Source organism: Terrapene carolina, unplaced genomic scaffold (genome assembly GCF_002925995.2).
Source record: "Terrapene carolina triunguis isolate 2854851 unplaced genomic scaffold, T_m_triunguis-2.0 Scaffold62, whole genome shotgun sequence".
In the NCBI taxonomy this organism is placed as follows: Eukaryota; Metazoa; Chordata; order Testudines; family Emydidae; genus Terrapene; species Terrapene triunguis.
The window spans coordinates 16,542,680-16,554,035 of record NW_020664413.1 but is presented as its reverse complement, the minus strand read 5'-3'; the positions used below and the strand labels follow the sequence as shown (position 1 = coordinate 16,554,035).

Below are 11,356 nucleotides of genomic sequence, written 5' to 3'. Positions count from 1 at the left end.
CGTTTAAACAGAGTAGTGTTCCTGAAGACGCGAGCATCATGAACCCTTCCCGGCCAGCCCACGTTGATGTTGGTGAAACGTCCCTTGTGATCCACCAGTGCTTGCAGCACCATTGAAAAGTACCCCTTGCGGTTTATGAACTGGGTACCCTGGTGCTCCGGTGCCAAGATAGGGATATGGGTTCCATCTATCGCCCCACCACAGTTAGGGAATCCCATTGCAGCAAAGCCATCCACTATGACCTGCACATTTCCCAGAGTCACTACCTTTTGTAGCAGCAGCTCAGTGATTGCTTTGGCTACTTGCATCACAGCAGCCCCCACAGTAGATTTGCCCACTCCAAATTGATTCCCGACTGACCAGTAGCTGTCTGGCGTTGCAAGCTTCCACAGGGCTATCGCCACTCGCTTCTCAACTGTGAGGGCTGCTCTCATCTTGGTATTCTGGCGTTTCAGGGCAGGGGACAGCAAGTCACAAAGTTCCATGAAAGTGCCCTTACGCATGCGAAAGTTTCGCAGCCATTGGGAATCGTCCCACACCTGCAACACTATGCGGTCCCACCAGTCTGTGCTTGTTTCCCGGGCCCAGAATCGGCGTTCCACGGATAGAACCTGCCCCATTAACAACATGATCTCCAAAGCACTGGGGCCCGTGGTTTGAGAGAATTCTGTGTCCATGTCCTCATCACTCTTGTCGCTGCGCTGCCATCGCCGCCTCCTCCTCGCCTCATTTTTTTTGGTCCTGGTTCAGCATAAACTGCATGAGAATGCGTGAGGTGTTTACAATGTTCATGACTGCTTTCTTGAGCTGAGCGGGCACCATGCTTGCCGTGGTATGGTCTGCAGTATTCACCCAGGAAAAAAGGCACAAAATGGTTGTGTGCTGTTGCTTTCATAGAGGGAGGGGTGAGGCTGTACCCAGAACCACCTGCGACAATGTTTTTTGCCCCATCAGGCACTGGGATCTCAACCCAGAATTCCAATGAGTGGGGGAGACTGCGGGAACTATGGGATAGCTATGGGATAACTACCCACAGTGCAACGCTCCGGAAATCGACGCTAGCCCCGGTATATGGACACACCGCTGAATTAATGTGCTTAGTGTGGCCGCATACATTCGACTTTATACAATCTGTTTCCAAAATTCGAATTCTGTAAATTCGGATTAATCCCGTAGTGTAGACATACCCTCAGTGTGGTTTAACTTTTAATTTTATTTCATCCCTTAGGTTATACTGACCTCTAGAGGCACAAGAGTTGGGATAAAAATCAAACAATCCAGATAAAAGGTGTGCAGACTAAAAGAAGAAAAAGCCTGCCAACATTCTGAATTTTAAAGTATAGAACTTGTTCCCCACACCAGCACACTCAAACCTTGGTTTGCTCCAATGGGACAGACACCAGCACTATTTTGAAATTATTGCATACAAATGAGCACATAGTGCATGCAAACGACCACTAATTATTTCTGTGGAATTGGGTTAGTTTGTATATTTATTTGCATATCAACACACAACATGTTCTTTGAGCTCATTTTTCCCCCATATCCTACCCCACGTACACTTTGAAATATACTTTGGGCCAAATCCTCTTCATGGAATTCATGTAAATAGTCCAAATAGGAATATACTCACATAGTTCCCCAAGCACTGCAGAATAATAGATACAGGGTAGTTCTACCTACAGGAAAAAAACAAATGTTTTTTTACACACAGTGTGGGCAAACTGGGTAACAACAGTTTGACCACTCATTGTAAGTGAGGCCAAACTACAGTGTAAAAGATGACCAAAAAAAAATTGCTTTATAGTCTAAGGAGGCCTTGTCTACACAGGGAACATTTTAAAAAAAAAAAATCTATCTAGTACTACTACCATTTTGCTGCACTGGTGGAAGCCCTAGGGTAGGCAAAGCTCTTGCAACTTCTGGCATATTTACCATTGTGTCAATTAAACCATGTGTCAATATAGTATGGTTTATGGAAATTGATGAGGCTAGACTGGACACCTGGATGAGCTGCACTGTTTCAGCTATTTAAGGTTATAGTAACAAATCTGTTGATGGTCTGGAAAGAATTTTCTGCATGGATAAAACTGCTACAGTTAAGACATCACACTTTTATAGTTTTGTGGTTGAAAGCTTTTTTTACTGCTTAAATTAGATTTATATTCCATGGCATCATGACTATTAGCCTTACTTGAAAATTCACTAGTTACAATACATTCTTGGAACCAGAATAAAGACACAAATTTAAGTGTAAGGCTTTTTCTCTCATTGAGAAAGTGCACAGCAAATGACGTAAGTTCTGGGATATCAAAACACTGGTTACCTTTTGAATTTTTATAGCAAACACACAGAAATCATAGATCAAAGACAGAGTTAACAGGTAACATCTTATGATGATTTTTATAAGTGTGTGTACAAGGGCTTCCTTTTTTTTTTTTTTTTTTTTGAGATATGTAGTGACATGTGCCTCATATCAAATAATTCCTCTTTCCCTAGTGCTAAATGCATAGAAATAGAGGATGAGATACACAGATTAAATGGGTCATTATAGCTATCAACCATCTTTGCATTTTATGTGTTGATATTGGACCTGAAGAGGAGTTAAATACTGAGAATTTGCCAAAAAATAAAGTTGGGCATATTTTCTTGCTTAAAACCATTGATTATTGCCTCAAAATTGTGTATTTGATCTCCCAAATACAAAAGCATATTACTAATAGTTTGTTCTGGAACTTACAGTTTCGCCTGGCACCAGTGACATTTCAACCTATAAGAACAGTTCAACTTACTCCTTTACAGGACAATAAAGTCAACGCAAACACTGATAGCAACAATATTTTGAGTATTACAAAGTCTGTACCTATGCCTATAAAACCAAGTATCAAACTTTACCAGCCTCAATAAGCCAACCTGTAGCAAAGGCAGGCTCAAAAGTCATCAGAACAGGCTCCTACTAGTGTTTCTGATAGCTCTACTTCAACAGGAAACCTGGACTCATTCAGAATGGATAACTATTACAAATGCTCTGAAGACTTGAAAGAACAAGCAAGTGAAATAAAATTAAAATGCAGCGAAGCTGATGTAGGTATTAAAACTGAGCAGGCTGACTTTGAAAAATATCAGCTTTCAATAACCTATGAAAATTCAGATATTGTGAACACAGCCAGCGTTTTTGATGACAGTCATGCTTACTTCAACTCAAGTGAAGTGACAAACACCAAGGAGAACTGTGAAATATTTGCAGTTCAGAGTCCTGCATCAAGCAATGCAGACAGTGTAAAAGCTGGAAACTGCGAGAGAGATTTAGCACCAAGGACTGCCATTAGAACTTATCTAGAGGAAGTAGATGTTTCAGGGGTGATACCCGCTCATAGTTGGTGTGCAGATGTAGACAGGGTGAACGCTGTGCTTGAAAATCATGGTTTAGACTCAAGCTGCAAAAATGAAGTAGTAGAATCATATCATATGCTAGAAGATAAATCTGTAGCTAAAATCATTCCTCACTTTTCTGCTGGGAAAGCAGAAAACAGTGTTTATCCAGTAGTCTTTGGAACAACTGAAAAAATAGCAATTTCAGAAGCAACTGAAACAAAAATCAATAAACCGGTACCTCTTGTTCATATTACACTATCTGAACATGAGCCACGTAGGGCACCACAGATTGCCAAATGTCCCACCAGAAAAAAGGATGTCATCCATAGCATGCCTCCTAATATGAGTCACAGCTTCAGCATACTTGCTTACAAAGAAAATGACAATAAAATAAAAACTAATAGAAATAGATCTGCTTCAAAGACTAAAATGAGTAGCGAAGTACCTCAAGATTTCTCTGTTTCTGATGAGCGTTCCACAAAATGTAACACGTACAATACCAACATCAAGAACCAGATTTTCCCTTCTATAGGAGTGTCTCATGTGGAATCTGAGGCTTCCTCAAAGCTTCAGAAAAAAAGACCTCAGATGAAGAAACACCATGTTCGTCAGAGTGCTCAGAAATCTAAAAAGCAAGCATTTCCTTATATCTGCAAAAGTTCAAGCAGCTTAAAGAAACATGTTACTCCACTTTCTGTTCCACGAACACAGTCTGCTTCAGATTTCTTGAATTTGAAATATAGTGACATGTTCAAGGAAATAAATTCAAATGACAAAGGCCCAGGGATTTATGAAATGTTTGGGACTCCTGTATATTCCCAAGTGCGTGGACTTGGTCAACATGAAAGCAGATTTTACAGGGAAGTTTGTTCTGCTCCACCTGGGAGATACGCAGCTAATAAACGTAAATCTACCTGCACTATTGAGAGAGACAGCAGCAGAATAAGAAGCACCCAGAAAAGAACACATTCTAAACCCAAGAACACAATTGGCATTAAACAAAAGCACAAAGACTTAACACCAGAAGAGAGAAGTTCTGAGTTAAGAGATAGCAACACGGAGCTGGAAGATGATGTAATAATTTCTGGTCCAGATTGGCACATAAAAACTTCAAGGAGCAAGCCATTGTTTAACGAAGATGAAGGTCAGCAGTTTCTGGTTTTGAAAGAGTTTTCACAATTCACTAAACAAAATGAAATCATTCCAAATTCAAACTTGTCAACTATTAAAGAAGTCCCTTTGGAGCAGTCTTCAGATAATAGAGATGTAGTTAATCAGATACTTGCAACCAATGTCCACAATCTTCGGCAGGTTGATGATAAACATCATGCAGAATGTGTTGCTTTAATGAGCAGTTTACTAAAGACAGATCAGAATAACAAGTGTGTAGTCCAAGGAAGAGTGGATATGGATGACTCCATGAATCTGGAAGCAAACCAGACCTTCTGCAAATCTATAGATAAATATGAAGCACTGTTTGCATTGTCTTTTCCAGACACAGCAGACTGTGTATCTTCTCAAAGAAAACTAGATCAGAGTTGGACACACATGTCTGAAAATTGTAATTCAGAAAATGCATCAACTCAGCATCCAACAAACCAGACTTTAAATGCTGCAAGCCCAGTTTTCCAGACTTATCAAAACATTCTGGACTATGCAGATAATGAAGAACTGACTGATGAGTTGCTTTGTTGCCTGGCGGCAGAGCTGCTAGCACTTGATGAAAAAGATACTGCCTCTTCCAGAATACCTACAAAGAATACAGGTTCTAAAACACAAAATGTATTTGCTAAAGAAGAGAGAGGCAGTGTGAATGTAGATGGCAAAGTAGTAGCAAGTGCAGAGGAACAGGTAAAAACAAATTTCCCATATCTTGCTAATTGTTTCCCCATGCTGTAGCAACACCACTAGCATGGAAAAACAGATGAGCCCCCATATTAGTCAAGCAGATGGTAGCCTGTCCACATCCAGAATATTTGTGCCCAGTTCAATTTTTGTACCTCATCCTGGTGTGCAGACAGACTTGCCCATTAGAGATTTTCCAAAACTAAAAAACTGTAGTTAGCCTACACTCCTTTGACTACCTAGTCACTTTCTCAGAATCTCAATAAGCAATTGGGATCAGCAGAGTATCCATCTTGAAGACCACCAGAAGTGACAAATAAGCCTGACCAACAGTGACCATATTCCAGGATGAAAGGAGTAATTATGGAGAAACTAAAATGGGCAAGGCTAAAATAATAAGCAGTGATATAAACTGGGGAAATGGGGTCAAGGAAAGGGACAAGAGATATTTCTGCCACAGGAACAAACCCATAGATTTCTTTGGGCCAAGGCAAAAGCACGGGCTCTCTAACCCTATCTACTACAAGTGGTGCCTGCCTTCCACAGAGGGCCACCTCCTCCTTTTGGATCTATGTTAGCCATCAGATGGCTGCTTTAAAAATGACCATAAGTGTTGGCTTATCATAGAAGATTGAAATGAGTTTAAATTGGGAAAAATAAAATAAAAATAAGAGAGCTCTATTAGGGAGGGAGCAGAGCAAAGTTATAGGACACTGAACTGCGCCTCAAGACACCTGGGCGCTCTTCTGAGCTTAGCCACTAACCTGCTGTGTGACCTCGTGCACGTCATTTCACCTCTCTACTTCTTCCCCCCCCCCCCCCATCATCGTTGTAACTTCAGGGCAATTATTTTTCACTGTGTGTTGGTGCACTGCTTAGCACATTAGGGCACTGATATGTAGGTGCTACTGTAACACAAAAATAGTAAATACACAGCCACTTGACAGATTTCACTTTCCCTCCTCATAAGCATTCCTGGGTAGATAGGGAAACTATTTCCCTTCATTCTGAAACGGCCCCTTCCAAATTAGCTCCAACTTGTTTTAGAGCAATTGTTCTGGAGGAAGCCATTTCTAGGGCTGGGATGTATTTAAATGTATTATCTAGTCCAAGGCTAGTGTCAGGTTGATTCTTCAGATTAGTAAAATTTAGGTACTTGAGAACCAAGGTGACAGACAAGGGGATACCCTGCTATCAACCTTTCTTCCCAGATGGATTCCCTAGCATGCTCTCTCACTGGCATCATACTTACACATTACTTAAAAGTACTTCTTACATACTAGTCATTGTGCCTATGGGCTGACCAGGAGCCTTGTAATTTGACTACTCTAAAGAGATATTATAAAGAAGAAGAATTTCAGATTATCATTTTTTAAAACATGTGAATAACATTAAAATTAAGCCTTTATCTTCCTTTCTCCTCTAACCCACCGTCTCCCTGACTACCACCTCTCTAGCAGAGTTACAGTAATGCGTTCCTGGCACCAAAGAGGGAAAGTGACTTGTTGAACTTCAATGAATCTACAGCATTTCCAGAAAGCAGTCTAGGTAATAAGGCTCCTATCACATGGACTAGAGGTGAAATCCTTGGAAAGGGAGCCTATGGCACTGTAAGTTAAAGTCTGAATATTTTTAAAAATATACATTTGCCTCAAGCTACATAATTTCTTTATAACTATTTCCCCTATTATCCCATTTACTGTATGTGTCAAAATATTTTGGATTATACAGATGAGTTCTAGATCAACTTCCATGATACATTTATTTTTTAAAAAGCCTGTCTTTAATTCATATTTAATTTTTTTTCAAATACTGGTTTGATTGCAGGTGTACTGTGGTCTGACAAGCCAGGGACAATTAATAGCAGTGAAACAAGTTGCTTTGGATACCTCAGATAAAGTCACTACAGAAAAGGAGTATCAGAAGTTGCAAGAAGAAGTTGACCTGTTGAAAACACTAAAGCATATCAACATTGTAACCTATTTAGGAACATGTTTAAAAGATAACATTGTAAGCATTTTCATGGAGTTTGTTCCTGGTGGCTCAATTTCCAGTATTATTAATCGTTTTGGGCCATTGCCAGAAATTGTCTTTTGTAAATATACAAAACAAATTCTACAAGGGGTTGCATATTTACATAAAAACTGTGTGGTACACAGAGATATCAAAGGCAATAATGTTATGCTTATGCCAAATGGTGTAATAAAGCTGATTGACTTTGGATGTGCAAAGCGTTTAGCATGGGTAAGCCTGAGTGGCACACACAGTGAAATGCTCAAGTCTGTGCATGGGACTCCATATTGGATGGCACCAGAAGTAATAAATGAATCTGGCTATGGAAGAAAATCAGACATCTGGAGCATTGGATGCACTGTATTTGAGATGGCAATGGGTAAACCACCTCTGGCTTCCATGGATAGGCTAGCAGCTATGTTTTACATTGGAGCCCATAGAGGACTGATGCCTTCTTTACCTGACCATTTCTCAGGAAAAGCAGCGGACTTTGTCCATGTGTGCTTAACCAGGTAAGTAGTTTTTTTACTTTTATATGTATTTTGATCTTTGATGGTTTCTCAAATTGTTTGAATGTTGCTGATCATCAGTGGAAGCTTGGGTTAGCTCTTATAAGATAAAATGCCTATATAAGGTTTCATTTACTTAGCATTCCAAGAAGGCTTGAAGTAATACTAAATATGAAGGTTTCAAATGCCATATATCAAGTTATGAACCTCTTGGGTTTTTCCATCAAATCCTGGCCTCACTGTTTATATGGAGCTCTAGCATGCCATGGATGTTTAGTTAAATCTCCTGAGCTCAGTGGAGACACCTTCTTAAAAATGCCCATTGCCAGGATCTGACTTAGGGCTAGCAAAGGGAAACAACTTACAAGACTGGGTCATAAATGGGGGAGCCCTCACATAACTATTTACTTTTCTATTAGAAAATTCTTTAGCCATTACCACTCTAGAAAATACGTTCTCTTTCTGAAAGAGAGAGCACATTCCATATAAGTCATTCAGCAGACTTGGGTGTTGTTTTGCAATGTTTACTTTAAAAAAAAATTTTTTTTTGTTGAGATTTTTAAAACAGCAGTTTACTCCCAACACAAACGTTACATTTGAAGGGGTAGGAATAGCATAACAGGCAGTTTCCTGCTGTCTGCAGGCATTCTAGTGAAATTAATGGGAGACTTTTATGGGCAGCTGAGGAAAGAATTTGAACACCATAGAGGCAAATGATTTAGTGGATAAGGCAGTGGCTGGAGAGTCAGGAGACCTGGGTTCTACTCCCACTTTGTTACTGACCTGCTACGTGACCTAGGGTGAGTCACTGCCTCTTTGTACTTGCTTCCCCTCCCACAATACTGTGTTGTTCACCTAGGTCCCAAAGGAAGAAAATCCTATAAAATAGCTATTGGTAGAATGTAAAGGAAAATTTGAGTATTCATCAGACTGGGTGATTTTGCATTTACTAAGACGCTTCCATCCAAGATTTTTAAAGCACTTTACATTAAATTAGCATTAATACCCCTGTGATGCAGGTATTGTTCCAGTTTTACAGAAATGAAGGAAGGAGCATAGAGATTAATTTACTTGTCCATTGTCACAAAGAAAGGCTGTGAAGAGGAAGCCAAATCTAAGTCTTACGGCACTCTGTCCCATGCCTCACCCTCAAGGCCAGCCTTTTCCCCTTGATATACATTTAAAGACATTGAGAATTAACCACACCCCACCCCGCCTCCAAAAAAGTGCCTTACTGTACAACTCTCTTTGAAAAATCATGGACAACTACAGATGGGAAATTTGGTACCACGGGGGTTTTGGTATTACATCTGGGTTTACTTACAGTCTTCATTAATAGGAAAGAGGAATTAACTAGAATGTTAAAATCTGCATAAAATACTAAGTTAGAAGCAGCTTCAAACAAAATACAAATGATCTAGAAAAATTAAATACATGGGCAGAAAACAATATTAGATTCAGTTTGAAAAAATGCAAATTGAAACATTCATATGGAATCTCAAACAGAGGAAGGAAACCTAGAAAACAGTCTTTCCAGTGTTCAATTCTTGTGACTTTATCATGACTTGTCATTTGGGATGTTCTTTTTAAAAAGTCTTGGCTCCTGGAGTCAAGTGATTCCACAAAAATCTCAGCTTTCATGTAATAATAATAAAAGAAAAAGTTTCTAGCCCACACAGTTGTGGAGATAAGCTTGAAATTATGACCATAGTCTATCCCAAAGGCTCAAAAACAGAAAGGGGAAAAAAAAAGTAGCCAATGCAGATTTGGTCACTGCACATACGTAGAGTCAGCAAGCAAAGAAATAAATCATTCTTTAAATAGTTTTGATGCAACTGCCCCTGGAATAGCAAGATTACAAGAAAGCTATTGACTAATTGGAAGGAATTCAGAGCGAGTGACAATGAGATCAGAGGGCTGGAGGAAATGATTTATGAGTTAAGAATACTATCAAATTAATGTCAACCTGCACTTTTCACCAAGCCCTTCCCCCCCCCCCCAGAAAGTCCAAAAAAAGAGGAATGACTGGAGAAGTGATGAGTTAAGATTGTATCTAGATTTTATAATTTAACAGTTAAGCAACATGCATGTTTTGTAACAACTGTTTATTTTATGTATTAATTTCCCTCACTCCACTATGCAGAAATCAACATGAGCGTCCGTCTGCTCTACAACTGCTGCAGCATCCCTTCATGAAGGGAAGACAATGAACTTTTCAAAACTTCTGCCAAACTAATGTATATTTTCAACTCATATCTATTTCTACCACTACAAAAGGTTAATTTGCATTTGATTTGAAAATGGGAGTGTAGTAACTTACTAAAACTCAATCAGCCAAACATTGGAAAGCGCCTATGAGACTGCAATATAATTACACTAGTTTGATTTGTGATATGAAATGCTTATCAGGGTAGGGGAATGCAGTTGCCATTTATCCAGTAATTTTTTTTTCCTGCAAAGATTAAGTTTTTAAGAGTTTACATTTTGAAGAAAAGCAAAAGCCATGCAGTTTTGTTTTCAAATTGAAAAGGCTTTAAAAAAAAGCTATTTTATAGTACTTAAAAAAAAAAGTCGATGAACTTGGGAATCCCATTTTTTCTGTAAATACAGAAGTGGTAAAATATCTAATATTAGCAGAAAGCATCCAAGACAGTCCTGAACGCTATTCAGGTGGTCTGGAGCTGTACCTTCCCAAACATAATTTGCCAGTTGATTAATTAAATATGGTTGTGGAAATCACTTGGAGAATCAGCACTTACTTTATATACAGGTCAGCATAGAACATGGTTACAAGTACAAAGTAAGTTTTCAGAAGAGAGATCCCTTTAATTTCTCTTGGATACAGAACAGCAAGTTCCAGCACACAGACATCATCTGGTAGTCTTACCTCTTACTCCTAGTGGTTTATCAAAAGTTAATTGGCAGGAGTTATCTGCTCTATATACATACTGGTCTGTAAAACTTCTGTAATTAACATTTCCTGTTTTCTCTGGGAATATGAATGCTATGATAATTTGAGAAGTTTCTTCCTCCTTTCTCTTGGGACTGGTATTAAATTCACTTTGCCATAGTGAAGTTGTCACTTGTCTATATCGCCACTGAATCTGTGCATTTGATGGGTAAAATTTGGAAGGGGGCCATTTAAAATGTCATGAACTACAGTATTAAAGAGAAATCCCTGAATGCTGTAAAGGAAGACCGTCCTTTTCCAGGGTTGATGCACGCTCTTTGGACAGATGCATTGTACTTCACTGATACTGAGCAGTAAAAACACAGGCCAAATGGCTATGAAGTACTTGACTGTTGATTAAAGAGCTACAAAATGCTATTTAAATAATAATCTACGGTATTCAATATCTTGGTTATGATTTAATGGAAGAAATTTGATTTGACATTTTGGAATTTGGATATTCAATATAGTGCAAGGATTGGTAGCTTGAAAAGCAAGACTACAGTATTTCTGATTGTATAAGATGTGATATTGCGGGTACAAGGCAAAAAAGTAAAGCAGGAATCAAATACACACAGGAACAAATAACTGCTTAGAGGTGATGCTTGAGTCATCAAACTATTCTGAGCTGAGAGGTAAAATTTCTCTCTTGTAGAAATTGAAG

General features: G+C 39.0%; 1 protein-coding gene across 1 annotated transcript; it reads left to right on the top strand.

Annotated features, from left to right (window-relative positions):
* The first annotated feature begins 2,889 nt into the window (after window positions 1–2,889).
* Window positions 2,890–10,773, top strand: MAP3K19 (mitogen-activated protein kinase kinase kinase 19). The gene is made up of 4 exons (XM_024198627.1): window positions 2,890–5,226; window positions 6,678–6,830; window positions 7,048–7,745; window positions 9,886–10,773. The coding sequence occupies exons 1-4, from the start codon at window positions 3,007–3,009 to the stop codon at window positions 9,950–9,952; spliced, it is 3,138 nt and encodes a 1,045-aa protein (XP_024054395.1). The 5' UTR covers window positions 2,890–3,006; the 3' UTR covers window positions 9,953–10,773.
* Window positions 10,774–11,356: the final 583 nt, after the last annotated feature.